At 42.5% G+C, this 17,936-nt stretch overlaps 2 protein-coding genes across 2 annotated transcripts; one reads left to right on the top strand and one right to left on the bottom strand.

Annotated features, from left to right (window-relative positions):
• XPC (XPC complex subunit, DNA damage recognition and repair factor) lies at window positions 1–12,576 on the bottom strand. The gene is made up of 16 exons (XM_064667459.1): window positions 12,452–12,576; window positions 11,686–11,878; window positions 10,716–10,846; window positions 9,800–9,923; window positions 8,892–8,976; window positions 8,234–8,391; window positions 7,906–8,026; window positions 7,617–7,706; window positions 6,267–7,199; window positions 5,647–5,807; window positions 5,325–5,406; window positions 4,740–4,874; window positions 4,068–4,237; window positions 3,758–3,851; window positions 3,136–3,225; window positions 1–2,502 (listed from the first exon to the last, which is right to left on the bottom strand). The coding sequence occupies exons 1-16, from the start codon at window positions 12,537–12,539 to the stop codon at window positions 2,290–2,292; spliced, it is 2,868 nt and encodes a 955-aa protein (XP_064523529.1). The 5' UTR covers window positions 12,540–12,576; the 3' UTR covers window positions 1–2,289.
• A 1-nt stretch (window position 12,577) lies between these two features.
• LSM3 (LSM3 homolog, U6 small nuclear RNA and mRNA degradation associated) lies at window positions 12,578–15,786 on the top strand. The gene is made up of 4 exons (XM_064667482.1): window positions 12,578–12,680; window positions 13,667–13,777; window positions 14,957–15,052; window positions 15,371–15,786. The coding sequence occupies exons 1-4, from the start codon at window positions 12,660–12,662 to the stop codon at window positions 15,449–15,451; spliced, it is 309 nt and encodes a 102-aa protein (XP_064523552.1). The 5' UTR covers window positions 12,578–12,659; the 3' UTR covers window positions 15,452–15,786.
• The last annotated feature ends 2,150 nt before the right edge of the window (window positions 15,787–17,936 follow it).

Here is a 17,936-nt window from a genome sequence, read left to right as displayed (position 1 = left end):
TTGGTCTGTAGGATTCTTTTTTATTAAATGTAAGTATTGTACATTTTATGTCCAAGAACAGTGTCCAGGTACGTGCGGATTAGTTTGTAGCTTCCACGTGAACTAGTTTTCTGTTGTTGGTTGAGATAAATGCACAGGTGTGTTTTGTTTGTCCTGCAAATACTTCCCCATTTTGGGAAGCAAGTTGCTAATGACAGCACAGCTGCTCTCTGGTTTGTGTACTGCTGGTGCCAGTCTGCCATGGTTTTACTCACCATTACTGACTACTGAAATCAGTCACTTCCTTGCCTCTGCAAGATTATTTGAAAAATATGATGGTTCAACCTGACTGCAACAGCCTATTGTATTTCTAAAGAGACTGAGGGGTTACCTGTCCCTTCAGCAGTGTAAAGTACTTTTGTCTTGCATCCCAGCATGTGCACCAGAATAATACACAATAAATTAAGATTCCTTTCACAGACAAGAACTTCACATTCCACAGGACAGGTGCTCTGGTGAAGCCAAGACTCACTTTCACTGCACGTACATAAACAGTGTTTGTATAGGAACAGGCTGAAGCACATTTACTCTTTCATCTTTCCCATGCTTGGGCTGGGAGCACCAGCTGTCCACATGGCTGCTAAGCAGGATCCTGCCATCTGAAAATGTTCTTGTCTATTTTCCAGCTGATTATAAGTAATTCCTGGACTCACAGCTTTGTGTATCCCTGCTGTGTCCCAAGTGAGGCAGCACAGAGTTGCTTTGGTACAGCTGATAGCAGCTCCTGATTTAAGCTGATGAACAGCTACCAATACCAGCAGAAGCTGGACATGGGCCCCACACTGAGCACACTCATCTCAGGGTGTATCCTGTGTCCACACTAACTCAGAAATAAATACACCCTCTGGGCCCACTGCAGTATTACCCATTCCTGCAAGACACAGACTTCTTGAAGCTTTATGTACACGTCAGATCTACTCCCCAAGCCTCCAGCTTAGGATGGTCTTTATTTATTTGGAATTTGGTGGCAAAAACTGAACACTGAGAATGAAGACCCTTAACATGAGAACAATTCACAAGCAGCTGGCTCTGGGCTATCCTGGGACCCAGGATATTACAGTTCTTATCCATAGTCCTTCCAGGGAAACAGCTGCTTACAGAACAGCAAGCTGGCCAGAGGGGAGGTGTAACAGACAACAGATTCTTTTTTTCAAACTTTAATTTGATCTACAAATACAGTACAAAAATAAATTTTTTTCTGAACATAATTACATGTAAGCCATTTTCTTGCATTTCAATCTTTCCTATGTGACAATGTCCAGCAATGACTAAACTGTTTTCCTCTCTACTTTTGCAGAGACAGTATCAGTGGAATTTAGATATATAATACTGCAAAAGACAGATCAGTATTTCTACTACAAAGTGCAGGAAAAGCTTGTGTAGATTTTACATTCCTCTCTCAACAGTTTTTTAATGCTATGGTACTGAATAACAAGAACTCTATGGTTTCAGTGAATTTTGTTTCTGACAGTGACATTCAGCCAGTTTTACATGTTTTGCTTCAGAACAGGATCTTGGTAAGAAACAGAAGCAAATATGTATATATTCAAATTACTTAAGAAGGCATACTGAATCTTAAGTTTGAAATGAGGACAGGGCTTCTACCTTCCAAAGCACAAGATTTCTGAACATAAAGGAAGACAGTAGACTGAAAAGCCAAATCCAAGTTCCCAAAATGCAAGTATTCTTTACAAAGTAAATTTTGATTCCTCCAATTCCTGATTGGCTATTTCTTTCGACCTTAGAGGAAGTATATCCCCTTCTGTGATCATGAGACAGAAAGGCAAGAACTCTCACCATGGATTTGGATAAGCTATGGATCAAAGCAGGTATCAGCAGTCCTTTGGACAGCTCTCCACAGACAGTTAAAGAGCAGCTGGATGCTTTAATTCTGAGCAAGCAGGGAAAAATGAAAAGGAGTAAAAATGGGAAAAGAGGGTACTAATGAAAGAAGTACTTCTGGAAACTGGATAACAGGAGCTGAGCGATACAAAAGAGAAGAAAACCCTTCAAGCCACAAAGTGATCTTCTCAGAAGGTTTAACTGCATGTCTGCTGCTCCTAAGCCTAAGGATAAAAGGAAGAATCTAATTACCTGTATCAAAGGAAACTGGATAGTGAGTGAGGGTGGTCCCTGACAGCTCAGAAACACAAGTGCCCAGGAAGACTTAAGTCCCTAACTGGCAAAGGATACTTTTACTGTGACTAATGTTCTTGCATCTGGAAATAGCAAGGAAAAAGCTTGTTCTAATCACAATTTCTCAAAAGGGAACAACTGTGCTTCTTCACCTTTCCTTTCTCGCTTGCTCTTTCTGGTTTTTTTCTCTTCTTCTTTTTTCTCTAACTGGCGATTTTGGGGCCAAGAAATAGCCACATTCCCCACTGCGCTCTCAGAGCTCGGAGCTCCTTCTTCATCAGAAGAGAATCCCGCCCCTTTCTCTGTCTCAGGTGCTGATGGCTCAGTCTAGAAAAAACAGGCATGAAAACGTTAAGTTGTTCTAGGAAACACTCATAACCTCCCCCTTCTAAAAGGGCTTGTCATCTGTCACAGTGACACTGAGTGACCTTACAGAAGTTGGTTGTTCCAGTTTGGGGCTATTTCTGGACATCAAACATTCCTTCAACACAACCAAAATGTTTTTAATGATGGATAAATAAAACCAAACCTGCTAGAAAAAGATCAGGCTTTTCACTTTTCTCACTGGGGAGAAGATTAAGAACTAAAATACCTGACTTCATAACAAAAAAGTATCCCAATCTCATCCCATTAGCTACATGCTTGGCTTGGAGGAATAAATCTAGGAAGGGGGTATGTCAAAATACAATACCAAAAAATGATGCTTTGGGAAGCAATAATCTCTTGTTAAACAATAATGAATCTTTGATGGACATGACCACATCGAATTTCTGGTGTAGTTTTTTTGACTAGGTGCTAGTCACATGCTACCAGTGGGAAAGAAGAAGATTTTTGAGCAACTATACTCTGGAAATTCTAGTCTACAGTTGGAAACATAACATATTGGAAAGACTGGAAAAACATCTATTGGTAGAAAGATAACATCCTGAAAAAGAAATCACTAACAGAAATGCAGAATACCTTGATGGAGTAGCGTTTCTTCAGTTTCTCTCTGATGAGAAGTCCTTTTGTCAGCAGCTTCCAGTTTCCCAGAGCTCTCTTCTCACGCTTCTGTGGGGGATTGTTATTGAAAAGAAAAAAATTTACTATTATGAGTTTCGATGTATTTGTGCCCACAGAAGACCAAAGTTTGAAGATTTTTTTTAAACTGCCAACAAAAAAAACCAACACCAACTTAAATGTGTCACAGAAAAAGATTACAGGCAAATAGATTCTTAAATGTAAAATGTATTTGTGTCCAATTACCTGCTAAATACACAAATTACAGTCACTTTCTAATGTACACACTGATTGTGCAAATTACACCAGAACTACCTCCAAAACTTTATTCTTACCTGTGTTTCCCAGCAGACATGGAAAACTATTCCAGAGTATGCAGATATTGCTACACACTTGTACTGCATCCCACTGCAGTGTGGACAGCAAGTCCAAACTGGGGCTCTCGGGGGATGCACCAAGCCCCTCACAGTCACTACGCTCTGTGTTTGTCGCTTACACAGCCCACCCTGTTTGATTGTCCACAGTTTCAATGAAATTCACTTAATAAAAGTAACAATAAGGAAGCCGCAAAAATAACTCTCACCTCCTTCTCCTTCTTTTCTATTTCTGCTTGTTCATTCTCCCAGGCAGCAATGAGAACCTCTTTGTACTCCTCACACACCACGTAGCCATCGGTACTAGGAAGGAGAACACAATCCTCTGTCAGCTACGAGAAGAAAGAAACGGGACAAATACCTGCTGACCCAGCCAACCCAAAGCTACTGAACACTGACAGAACTGCCTGTCTCAAAAGATCTAAGTGTGTAACTGATCACATGCACTCTTTAACACGGGGTATACAGCTTCTGCAGGACATCAACATCTGGCAGCTGCAACAAAGCAGCTTCACGTACACTGGGTGTGAGTAGCCGCCATGAAAATCAAATCCAGTGATGGCTTGAACACAGTCAATGTTCAGCTTTCGTGCCACTCTGTTCAGGTTTGGAAGTTTCAGCTGCACACAGCCAACAGGTAACATGGACGGCAGGAAGAGATAGACATTTCCGTACTCATTTCGAGGAACCTGTTATTGCAAAATTAAAGACAGATGGTGATATTCCTGCTTTTTGAAGGGAGGTGAAAATCCCTGGTGCAACTCAGGGGCCCTCCCTTCCTTCTGATCTCCTGCATTCCACTCTAGTATTCAATTAATATGCACATGATAAAGCATAAGCCTAGATTTTAGCTGCGTGGTTATCTCCTAGCTATGTCCTCTGCCCAGGTCTTGTTACTCAGGCTGTAATGCACAGAATTAGCAAAGCAAATATGGTCTAAGAAAATCAAATCAACAAAATTACAACTCCAGCAGTCTGCACTGCCAGCACTCACTACCTGTACTCAGGAGAGAAAGGTCTCTAAAGTTTTGCCCATTTTCTCCTGAGTGCAGTTATCTGAGAACTCTTAATCCTGAATCCAGATGTTACTGACTGATCTCACATCTGAAATATGCAACTTCTGGAAAAATAAAGTCCAGAGTTCCATACAAAACACTTCTTTTAACACCAGCCCTCTGCATTCCCAGCTACCTTCCCATCCACTGCTATAGGAGGCTGATACTCCTCTGTCTGCCAGTGGCCGAACAGCGCCAGGTCCTCTCGGTCCCGGTTTGCCGGCTCCACAAGGCGCGCCTTCCTCGCCTGGTTGGAAAATCCCTTCACCATCTGCAAATACAACGACCAAGCCTGTAACACCACCTAACAACAAGCTGACAGTGACTTCAGATTTTCCTAGGACATCAAAGGAGGAGGTTCTGAAAGAGCAGAAATGCTATTTCCTAGATTCAGTATCCACTGCCTATAAATGATAGCCCACGGCACCTTGTATGTGCACATCAGCAGTGCACATAAAACACTAGGATGTCTTTGAAGATGAAAAGGGAGCAGTTCTGCCAGATACCCTCAGGGTGGGAAGAAGAGAAAGCTAGGCTTTGGGTAGTAGGTAGGAACTACAGGCACAGGAGATGGACAGATTCACAGTGCAGCTACCAAAAGCCATGCAAGCAAGTGAGAAATCTGCATCTGCTGACAAAGAGAAAACAAAAACCAAAAGAGAACTGAGCTTGAGCTTTAGGGGGCAGGTGTACTGCACAGGAGGAAGTCAAACCCTCTTACCTTGTAAGGCACTTCTCCAATCCTCACCACCCGAGCTTTCTTCAGCCAAGTGTCCCTGGAGTGCAGAGTGTGTACACAGTCTCTAGGAAGGCCAGAAAGAAGCAAACATAAGAATAGTGAAGTGATCTATAAGAGATCTTCCAAAATCTCAGGAGTAGTAGAAAAGCTGTATCTAAGTGATAGGCAAATGCTGTCTGAGCAGCGAAATGCCTCACCTGTCTATGCATGTGGACCAAGACTACTGCTGATACCATCATGCAAATTAGCTCTTCAATTTATCACAAATGTCACAGACACAGGTGACAACACATGCACAACTCACCTGGAGTAGACAGCCTCTCCCCTGCAGTACCCCAGGATAGCAGCTGACTCAGGATAGATCGCCTGGTATTTCAAGAGGTGCCTCTTCAGTGCATAGAGAGGGTGGTTTTTGTACTCTCCAATTGCTGTTGGTAGAGGCTGATCTTGAAGCTTAACTTGAAACTAGGAATTATACAAAGGAGAGTGATTTCCCAACTCTATTGCACTACTATGACTATAGTATGGACCAAAGAAAAAAAAAACCACCAGAAACTTATTCAGATGAGCCAACAAACCAAAGCATTCTTGTTGCCAATAGGTACGAAGATATGTGTACTCAGATCTTTGTATTTCAAAGACTCTGAGCAGGGTAATGCTAAACTGTACAGAAACCACATTGTTATGTTTCTAGCATCAGCTGTGCAGTACTTTTGCTAAGCAAATTTCTCTGAACAGAGTCTAATCAATATTATTTTAATCTACCATTGTATATCCCCTTTAAAACATGCTCCATCTCAACATTTCAAGCTCAAATACAAACCTCCTTCCTCAGGGAAAGATTCCTGATGATTTTTCCCTGCATGAGAATCCAAGGACTGAACTCCTGGCACTAAATGTTCTGAACAACCTGTTGCCATTTACCTCAGTTTCTTCCTTTCTGTCTCTTTCCACATTGGGACTTTCATAGGGCTGCAGTGTCTCTTCCCACCACTCAGGGTCCACACGGATCTTCCTTGTTGCAGTCATCCACACCGGATCATACCTCTGTGTCACATCCCTGACGCTCCCATCATTGTCAAACCCCACAACGTAGAAAAGGGGCTTTGTGGCATGTGTGAAGCACAGCTGGGGCTGGCCAACGTTGCCATGAACACAGTCTACACAAACCCATTTGTCCTCACGGTCAAGGAAAACCTCCAGCCACTGGTCTGTGCCCGTCGCTTTCCTCACCTCCTGTTGTCCATCATCCTCATCACTAGAAATGATTTTGTTTCTCTTTTTCTGTCCTGCAGGCAAGGCTGGAGCTGTACTTTTTGCTGGCTTAGGCTCAGATCCACACAAATTTTTTGACAGCCTTGATTCTGAAGTCTCAGTTTTAGGGCTTTTTAGAGTTGTCATCTTTGCCTTCTGGGAGGCCAGTGAGCTCCTCCGCCTTTTAGAGACAGTTTCAAAATCCTCATCAGAGAGATCACTCTCCTCCTCTGAAACCTCAAAGTCCGAAACACTGCCCTCATCACTTTCACTCTCTTCCTTGTAACACACTTTGGAGGCCACTCGTCTCCGCCGATCATTCTTGGGCCTGACTGGCACATCTTTTTCTGCTAAACTGCTCTCATTACTTGATTCCTTCTGTTCCTGGCTGCCTTTAGCCAGCTTTGACTTGTGAGTGCCTTTGGTCTGAGCAGTTTTGGCTTTCTTTGGTTCCTTGATGTCTTCTTCACTCTCTGAGGATTTCTCATCCTGCTTGGCTTTCTTGCAGGGGCATTTTTTTGCCCCAGCTTTGGGTGTTGTGGCAGAACTCTCCTGTCCCTCAGAGGTGTTGCTGAGAGACTGCCTCTTGGATGAGCTCCTTCCCTGCAAAGAAACAGGCTAGGTCACTTTTATCACCATGGCTAAGAATGTTAAAAAAAAGACTGAAATCAGCCCAAGGTTCATGCAGACCAAAGGCTGGCAGGCACGGTCAAATGGCATGTCTTAGGGGCTTGAAAACTTCAGGCAAATGGCTGAAGAGAGGTGTAATCATGCAGCAAGTGTTTGCTAAGTTTTAAAGAAATTTAAAAGCACTGAAGCATGTCTTTGCTGAAACACAAAAATGTGTGGCTTCTTTAAAGGAGAAAACTAAAAATTCAGGGTTTGCATTTTTTTGCACTATAGCTAGAACACTGGTTCATGCAGTAAGTGATGCATTTCAAGTTGCAACAGCCAGAAAGTATTTTTAATCCTACTAAATCAGTGATCTATTCTTTATTCCACACAAACAGCAGAAACTACCTTTGGTCTTGTATCCTTGAGAGGAATAGGCTGAAAAGACAGCACGAGGCGACACAGCAGCTGTAATGCTCGCAGAATAATTAAAAATATCTGCAAAGCAATTTAAATTTAATTTAATCACAGCACTCCAGATAAAAATACAACAAAATAAAAAGCCACAGAATCACCTATGTGACCAATCTATTTTCTCCAAACCCAACCCTCACAACCACTTTGTGTATGACCTGACATACAGTACTGATCCAGCATCCAAACTCAGCAACCAACCCTGCACTTCCCAGTCTCTTACATGAACCAACTCCTCATCATCCTGTGCAGCATAGATGGCAAAGCGCCTCTCCAAGGTCGACTGAAGGGGCTCTCCTTTTTCAGTGGAAAGCTCATCATTAACAGTGAAGGTTCCAATAAACCTGAAACATGAGACACCTACTTATTGTCTAGTGTTTGTGACTATATTCCTAAACTTCAGAGTTGACCCTTTTCTGTAAAAAGGACAGACTCTCTCCCGTGTATTTAAAATAAAAAAAAAAAATCACTGAAAACTGGTAACTAGTTACCCCTCTCCCTGAACTCTTGCTCTACGTTCTATGACAGCATGATTTCTAGAAAAGTTTTACCATTTCACCAAGTTGGAAAGGTAGATAAGGTCCACTTTGCCTGCGGGCACTGTGGTGAAGCGGGTGGGGATGATGGACAGACCGATGGCGAGGAGATCGGGCTGACTGCAGATCCTGTTCCGATAGAAACCATTCGCTAACAAACACAGGAGGTGAACCTGAGAGAGAAAAGTTTTTACAGTGAGTTCTCAAAAGATCTTCTTTAGTGGAACTTTTGTCCATGGTAAAGATAAGGAACACTTCACTGCTTCTTCTAACAGAGACAGGCAAAAATGAAACCTCTCAAGCATTCACAGGGTGGAAACAGCGCTGTCTTCAGAAGACAGGAAAGCCTTAAAGTCCCTGTCAGTATCTCCTGCTCTACATGACTGGCAGTTTAACCCTCATAGAATGAAAAGATCTCCCTCAATGGAGAGATATACATCCTACTTGCATATGGTTTAAGCTAGAATTTTACTAATGCAGACACTGATGTTTCCAGCTCACAATTTAGGAGGAGTCTAACAATCATTTGTCGGGACTACAGCCTTTTTATTTTTTCATTTCTAGCCACGGCCCCACATTATTTGGTCAAAACTAAGTATCTTCTTTATTACAAATCACTTCAGAAATCTTTATGCTCAACTTTTTCCCTGCCAGGGTTCTCTGTGACAAATACCTTATGTGTGTCCTCACGAACCTCCTTGCTGAAACGTTTCATCATCCTCCGAAGATACGCTTCAAACTCGGCTTTCCTTTTTTCTCTGCAGAAGATTACAAAAGAGATGGATGCTGTGGGATTTCTGTGGACCTGCCTTTCCAGACACCTGAACTGGCTCAGTTCACAAAGAGAATCCATCCCAGAGAATCTTCTGGGCACACTTACAGAAAAGTTTAGTTACTGGCTATGTGAATAGGCAAGAAGGATGCATATGACTGTGAACTCCATGCACCTGACTACTGAGAGCTTGGTATATTCAGATGGTCTAAATTCTACCTAACTTCATGTGCCTTCAGTTTCTTATCAATGGTTTTGGACAGCTCCATACTAAATTTAACTGAATTGTCTGACTTTTAGACTACTGCTGGCATTCCATTCAGATTCCAGGAAAAATGGTTTTCTCATCATCAGGCCTCCAGCCACCACCCAAAGTCAGCCTTCCTTGGGTTAATGCTCCCAGATGCCAAGGGCATTCATTTGACCCACCTATTCACACCTCAGGTATTGGCACACAGAAGCTTCCATCTGAGCTGTTAAGACATTTGCAGAAACAAAATGCCAGTCACTCACAGCTCTCCTTGCAGATCTACTGCTGTCCCTTGATTTACAATAAAGCACAGTGAAGTTACATGCTTGATTTTCAAGGAAGCTGAGAAGTTTCTATTCCTGCCAACTTCTATTGAGATTTTTGGTAAAATTGTCAAAGTGTAGACTGTTCTCTGTCCCTTGACCCTGCATCATTCCAACTGAACCGTCTGCACAAAGTGGGGACTTTCACCCAGAACACGGCAAGTCAGTGACAGCTAAGACTTAGCATACTTTTAACTTCATCCTTTACCAGCCCTCCACTGCCTCCTTGTTCTTACCTCCTCTCTCTTTTCTTCATCTGCTCTGGGGTTTCAATCTCTATCTCCACAGGTTTGCTTGGCAGCCCCACTGCTGGAAGAACAGCAGCTTCTTCAAACTTATCTGTGGCAGGTTCCTGGAGCTCTGAAAAAATAAAATATTAATAAATTATAAGTAAGCATGGAACAGACCCCCAGAGAGGACTGATAATGGGATAAGAACCTACATTTTCCTTCTCAAGTACTCAGTCTATAAACTGAACATCCCTAGTAATTACCAGCTCCCAGACCTTCCGTAACAGTGTGTGCTCAGTTATTTCAAATAACTGTTGGATGCCAGTCACCTGCTGTAGAAGAATCAGCTCAGAACAGTTTAATGCCTAGTGACTGTCACAGGCAAACTCAGTCAGGAGAAAGGTGAATGAAGCAGATGTGACTTCAAGGGTACTTGTAAAATAACAAAGAAAAAACCTGACAGCTCTTCACTTTAGAAGGCATAAATGTGTAGCAGCAAAATAAGAAGATTATGATCATCATGATTCTTAACATAGTTTGTTGATGGCCATGTAATCAAACAGCTAAGTTGGTTTCATCTTCACTCTTCTTTACTGGGAATTCACAGTTTTGAATCTTCAAACTGACTCATCCTTAGCTGCTCAGCATCAGCCAACACAAGCAGCTGAGAAAGCGCTTTGTGCATGGCAGCATGATTTTAATGTAAGCCAAAAGGTCAGCAACTGTGTGGCTCTTTTTCTTCTTTGGAACCTTTCTAAAAGCATTGTGAGATATGAGCTTTTAGATACAGATATACAGATGGAACACACTTTAAGTATACAGAGTATAAGCATTTATCTGAATCCAAATGAGAAATGGTTCAAAAATTAAATTATTAAAAAATAAATTTTTTTAAATTAATTAATAAACATGCAATTGCTACCTTCCACATCCTCCCATTCATCTTCACTTTCATCATCATCATCATTGTCAGTATTGTCTTCACTCATCTCTTTTTTAACAGGTGATTCTTTCTTCAACTTCATCTCCTTCTGAGGGGGCTTTGGTGAGTCACTGTTAAAATTATCAAAACAGCTTTAGCACCATGAAATGTAGGTGCTTGTTTATTTAAGAAGAACAGAGACAGAAGACACTAAAAATAGGGAAATAAATGGAGCGTGACCTCTGCATCAACAACAACAGATTGAGTATCTGACAATTAAATCACAGAAATCTTCTCTGTAGAGCAAACTATCTCTGCCATAAATAACCACAGGCTCAATGGAATAACATGTTTCCAGTGCAAACTTAGGTTCTGATTCTGCATGGATATTTAGGATGGAAAAAACCTAAACCTGAGCCACGCCTGAACCTACAGAAGGTTCCATCCTTTAGAACAGCTTGTACAAACCAGTCCTTGGAGAAATGGTTCACTGAATCATTTATTCTTACTGTGTACTGAAATTGGAGCTGTTTCTGTTTCCCTACAATAACGCCCAAGGCTCTGGGTGTCCACTGAAACGAGACCAATCAGTTTAATTTCTTTTTATTAATATATTTGCTATAGCAATCTACACATGCAGACTGTGCTGATATTATAATTGTATTTTAAAAAAAACCACCAGAGAATTATATGTTTAAAGATTTCTGCCTATCATCCAAATCTCAGGACAACATTTATTCATGCTGGATTCCATAAAACATCCCTGGTCCCATGTGAAAACTAAACCAAATGAAATAAAATTTTATATTTAAATGACCGAATTCGGAAAGGCTCACAAATTTCCTTCCCATGCAGCCCGTCTTCCTCAGGACTGACTCTACACTGCTCACATGCACATACACAGAACTAGGCCCTAAAGAAATCAGATGAAGAGAAAGCTCCCACAGACTAGAATGATAAGTAAACTTACCTGCACATTTCCTCTTTGTTACAATTCTCTTTATTTCTACCGTTCCTTTTATTTTCTTTTGTTTGTGATTTTGCCCCTGTTTGTTTTGAAGTTTTTGCTGAGTTGGAAACTCCATTATCACAACCTTCTTCCTTTTTCCTAGCTGGAGCTTTTGAGTTCTTTTTTGTACTGGGCTTTTCCTCTTCAAAATCATCTGCACAGGAGAGAAGAAGGGAAAATACGTTAAAGGATGAAGTTTCATCTCCATGGCAATCAGAAACAATATCTCCGTGGACCTCATTAGAGGCAGCTACAGAACTGAGCACTCACAATGCTGAGTTTGTGAACAAATAGGTAAGATCCGAACAATGAGACTTAAGGAAAATATTTATAATAACGCAATGCACAAGAGGCACTTAAAGATTCTTAGTCTTACCGATGGGGTCGGCTGAAAACCAAGCATCGTGCTCGCCACTCACAAGAACTTATTACTTTGTGAAGCTGCGAGGTGAGACAAACCCCCGGCTCGCTCAGCCTTTGTGAGCGCTCCTGGGGCAGCGTGCGGGGCCCGCGGCACACGGGGGTTAAACCCCGATTTCTGTGCGCCCCTGGCACTGGTAACACCGCCGATCCCACCGCCGATCGCCACCCACGGCTCCAGCCTGCGGTGACTGCCCTTCCCCTCACGGAGCTGCCCCCGCTGCCCACCCCGGCCTGGAGCGGCCCCAACCCGCGGCGATGGCGCAGCGCCCGGCCCGGCCCGACACGGCCTCCGTGCCGCACTCACCCTCCTCCTCTTCCTCCTCCCGCAGCCCCCCGGAGCGTCTCTTTCTGCCAGCCGCGGGCCGGGGCGATGCTTTGCGCTTCCTGCCCATGGCGCTCCCCGCAGGTCCCGCGGCGGCCCCGGCCCGGCCCCGCGCAGGGGAAGGGCAAAGGGAAGGGGAAGGGGCCGGGCCATAAAGTCTCGCGGGCGGGCGCGGGAGGCGGTTTGAAAGATGGCGGATGAGGTGGATCAGGTGAGCGGCTCCAGCGGCGCGCAGGGAAGGAGCTCCCGGTGCCTCCCGCCTCTCTCCGCGGGCCCGGGGCGGGAGGGAGAGGCAGCGGCAGCTCTCGGCTGCCCGGCAGGGCTGGGCGCGCCCGAGCCCGGGCACCCTCCGTGAGGCGCAGCCCCTCGGGGAGCGTTTTCCGTGTGGAATGAAATTCCTGCTCGGGCTCGGAGCTTGTGCCGCCGCCGAGGCGCGGCCAAGGCTCCCTTCAGGCCCGTTTTCCTGGGCAGGAAAATGCAGGAAAGCTGCCGAGGGCAGTGCCTCCTCCCTGAGGAGGAAGGAAGGAGGGAGCAAGCTGCGGGATGCGCACGGAGGGGTTCACGGTTTTTTGCTTGTGATCCCCAAAGCGCGCCGTTATCACAAAAAGGGGCCTCAGCCCGCTGTGTTCAGGTTTCAGAGCAGCCTCGGAGCCTGGCCTGGCTGCCCTGCGGCCGAGCAGGGCCTCGGGAGAGGAGGGGGGAGTGTGGGGCAGTGTATGACCGGGTAACTGAGGTCACCTGAGCGTGTGACCAGGTCTGTGTGCTGGCAGAGGTGTCAGCGTGGGTTTGGCTCTCCCGGCCTGCACTGTGCCATGGCACAGCCGTGGTGCTGGTTCATCTGGTGCAGGCTCTCTGCTGCAGTGGGGATGATGGTTGCTGGTAAGAAAAACTGTTCCATAGAATCACAGAATGGTTTGGGTTAGAAGGGGCCTAAAGATCATCTAGGTCCAATCCCTCTGTGTGTGATGTGTGATTTGCTGCAGAATAAACAAGCCTTTTAACTGCTGTTGCTTAGGCTGGTGAATATCCATAGAGTGGTAAATAGCTGCACTCAGGTTCATCAGGATGTGAAGAGATGATTTGAAATACTTGCATCTATGTTCTTACTTCTCTGTTTTCTGTGTCTCACAAACGCTAAGGAACGGAGAAATTCACAGGCTTCTTCTGTACACGTAACTCTTATGTTTTGTTTTTTAGCAACAAACAACAAATACTGTAGAGGAGCCACTTGATCTCATCAGACTCAGTCTAGATGAGCGAATTTATGTCAAAATGCGGAATGACAGAGAGCTTAGAGGCAGGCTGCATGTAAGTAAAACGTTCGGAACACTGTCATACTCATTCAGCTAAGGGCTGGGCAACTGTTTTTTATGTACAACAGGCTGTTATGCAAGTTTACCTGTAATATTCCATTAATTGTTCAAAAAACTAGTTTGGAACCACAGGTATTTGTATCTCACGGTTGAAAGTGTGGAAAGGGTTAGAGAAGGTAGATGGAAAAATCATCTTAGTAACAAGGTCTGAACACTTTCTCTTACAGAAGTGTAATGCGATCAGTGAAAAAATCTAATATGTTCAGTACTTTGTCTGCTGTTAACTGCTTCCCTTGAAAGTTAGGAGATGTATTTTGATTTTCTTGTCTCCTGAATGTTACTAAGCAATTAATTTCACTGCTCTTGGCTTACGTTTCTGTGTCTGTGAAATGAGCAATAATGCTGCAAGCGTCTTCTTGTGATGTACCCTGAGGTCTCTTCAAGACAGAACTAATGAGGTTATCACTATCACATGAGTATCTCTTGAGGCACACCTGTTGAGAGTATGATGGGATATATACTCAGCTGGGTTCTCAGTAAATCTCATTTGTGTAAGTGCTTTCTTCTGAGATATGACTCTTGACAAAAAGGGTTTTTGCTTTCTTTTAAGTCAGTCATCCTTCCTGAGCGTTGTGCTTTGCTGGGGAAGAGAACCAGTTGCCCATGTGTTAACTGGGCCTCAACTCTTTTGGAAACACAGAGATGATGAGAGATCCATGAGGCACATGTGTCGTTTCCAACATGCTTTTGTAAGGTTTCTGGAACATATGTTTATTTTAAGGTTTTGTAGTACCGTGTGTGAAACAGCTTTCATAACCTTTAAGTTGTCCCCAGGCAATCAATTCCAGGAGGCTGGACTGGCAGCAGAGAATGTGTAGCTGGTTTAATGTTAATGAAGTGTGTCTGTCTCTGAGTTCTTGCATGTGTTCTCATACAATGCTTTAGAGCTATTTCCTGTAAATGTTTTCCTTTTTTTTCTGCTGCAAAGTACCCATTTGTTTATATTTGTTTGGAATTATAACTACAACTGATACTACTTTGTTTTGACATAGTGACGTATTTTGGTCAAAATCAGACTAAACTAATTTTGTCTGAAAGACTTGCTAAAATTCTCATTTTAGTAAGCTCATTTTTTAATTTTGGAAGAAATAATAAAATAACTTCATTCCTACAGGCATATGATCAGCACTTAAATATGATTTTGGGTGATGTGGAAGAAACTGTGACTACAATAGAGATTGATGAGGAAACCTATGAAGAGATTTATAAAGTAAGGACGTAGTGTATTTATCCCCATAGATTCTTTCATTTGAAGTTACACTGTTATATTGCTAAAGTAGTTTATTGCTGACTGTTTTTTGAATCAAGCTCTAACAGAAGTTCAGGACAAATTGTAATGAAAGTACTCGGGACATCCAAAAACTTGGTGTTACTTGTATTGATCCCTTCAGCGTGTCAGAACATTGTGTGTTTGTTGGAGTTGTTTCAGGTGTGTTTTTTATGATTGAATTTGGTCATATGCTTAGCAGAGATGTTTTGTGATCTATGCTTTTGTAAATGTAAACTTTTCTTCTTTCCTTTTTCCCAGTCTACCAAAAGGAATATTCCGATGCTCTTCGTCAGAGGGGACGGCGTTGTGCTTGTAGCTCCCCCGCTGAGGGTTGGTTGAAGCAACAAAGGATTTAACCTTCTTGGAAAGTTCCAGACTTTGGACAGTGGTTTGTGTTTCAATCATGTGTCTCAAAATTCTGTATGTTTTTTATAAAATATGTTTGGCTGTTCTTTTGGGAAGGGAGGGAAAGGGAACCAGTTTGTCTGGCAGAAAGTACATGTAGTCAGTTGAAGCAGTGTAAACCCAACCTGATTTTCTCAGAATTAATGTAACTGCTGTAAATTGGCTGTCTTGTCACATCAGTAAAAGAATCCTTCATTTTTTTCAATCTTGGTAATAGCGCTGTCTTTTATGTTTGTTTGTTTTAAATAAATTTTGGGTTATCTTTCAGATTTGACTTGTCATGTTTTTGTGTTGAGGACATATATTCTTCTATAGAGCTAGTTCTTTATTAAAGTTACAGTATGCAGCCTCACTTTCTGAGAAAGTAGTAACTTTAGTGTGTTGTTTTAACTTCTGTCCTTACTAATACACGAGTCTTGCAGATTGTTTTGGGGGATAACACTGCATAAATCAGTGGTGCAGTAATTTATGGCTTTTCTGCATTTAAATTCTTGATGCGTATCCTTGTAGCAGGGAAATGGGATTTATATAAATCTTCCACTTAAGATATGTAAAAAACATGGGCTTCTTTGCAATCTTTTGAGATGTTTTTATTGAGGCTTTGTTAACAGAGCTATGATTTGCAAGACCATAAATAGAGGCTGAGCTTGTTGCTCCCAGGCTGTTGAGCTGCCTGCTGCATGCATTCATTTCCCACTGTCTGTAGCCTGTTTCAGTTCTTGAGTACATTAAATTCTGCTGGATGCCTAAGGTGCTCGTTAGTTGTCTTCAGTGGAGATACACTAGAACCCTGAGCAAAGCTTTTTTAATACCTATTTTTTCAGGCCCACTCTGTTTGTAATTTATTCTCCTTCCTGTGTGAAAAAAGGCACTCTATAATGTTGTAGAGGCACATGAGAGATGTAGGTCTGCACTGGAATATTTCTTACAAAGCTTGACTTGTGCCTTAAACTTAATTTATCAAGGTGCTCTGTAGGCTTAACAAAAGCAGCTTGCTCTGGTACTTTCTCTTACAGTTAAAAATCTTCATTATAGTCCATAGCTTGTGACAGTGGTAAGGAATGCCAAGTCTACATTGGTGACCTCCAAGCCAGATTCTTCTTAAAGTTTTTTGGTAGTAAAATGTATACACTCAGAAGATGAATGTATACTTCATGCTCTTTGAAACAAGGAAAGCAGGAACTGATACAAAATCTGCTCTGGCTTCTAGGTGACATCTGTACTCTGTTCTCACACAATGTGCTCTAGTATGAGGACAGTAGGAGTACCAGCTGAAGCTGACAGAGTGTAGCTAAGTATTAATGTGTTAGTAGCAATTATAGTCTGTTTCTTACTGTTCTTTCTATTGTTTGATCATCTGTTGGCTGTACTAACCCTTTGCCAAGATTTCTGCTCCTGATGAGTTTGAAAAAAAATTTATTGGTAATTTCCCTCATATATTTCCATAAGATTTCTCAAATACCTTTTCATGTTGTTTTATGGTTTTAGTCTGCTAGATTTTTTAATATTACTCGACTTCTTGAAACTTGCTTTTTATAAACAAAAGTAGCCTTCTGGTACATTTTGGCCTTTGGACTGCATCTTTTTTACAGACAGCAGAATAATTTCTCAATTTATTGTCTTTAAGGAATTTTTGTTCTGCCTGAAAACAGCTCATTCTCAGCAGCTCTTTTTTAACAAGATTTTTGTTATGTAGTTCCCTGTATCAGAAGTGCTGCAATAGTTAGACTGGTGTCTTACTGCTTTATGAGTGTTTGCTACCTTGCAAATTCTGTGTGGACTTGTGGATTTCATTTTTGAATCTGACTCTTGTAGGACACTAGATGGTGCTGCTTTTCCTCAAATTCAAGCTTGGTTGGCTTTGACTGATATATGTAGCCCATGTCAACAGGCCCTTTGGTTGTACAATTAGTCATTTGTTTTTAATTAGGATGGCACTTGCTGACAGTTTTAAATTAACTCTGCTGCTCACCCATAAGTAAAAATCAAAATATGATTTGATGTTTATGTAGGCACAGACTGAGCCCCCCCCCAGGAGTTAAAGTAAAGCAGTATATGTGCCTTGCATTGCCAGATTTTAAGATGCACAAGCTCCAGCCTGGCATCTTTTCCAGGAGTATTAGCTGAAGAATTACATTGTATAGAATAAAGTCTGGTCGGCCACTCTGCTGCTAAGCATTGCTTGGAGAAAAACAGCACTTGTGTGTGGTACTCAGGGCTGCTGCTGCATCCACTGATTCAGGTGCTTGTATGCCTGTCCAATACCTTCACTGGAGGACTTCACTGCAGTTAAAATTCAGCAGGGAGAACAGCCTGCACTTAGGTATTTATGTACATTAAACTCCTGAAGAGACAAATATGTCAGTTAATTTCAAGTCAACAATGCTACTCCCCTTTTTGGACCCATATAAATAGATTT

The sequence above is a fragment of the Pseudopipra pipra genome, chromosome 11, assembly GCF_036250125.1.
Source record: "Pseudopipra pipra isolate bDixPip1 chromosome 11, bDixPip1.hap1, whole genome shotgun sequence".
NCBI classification, from domain to species: Eukaryota; Metazoa; Chordata; class Aves; order Passeriformes; family Pipridae; genus Pseudopipra; species Pseudopipra pipra.
The sequence above is the reverse complement of the archived record's forward strand: the minus strand, read 5'-3'. Positions and strand labels throughout refer to the sequence as shown.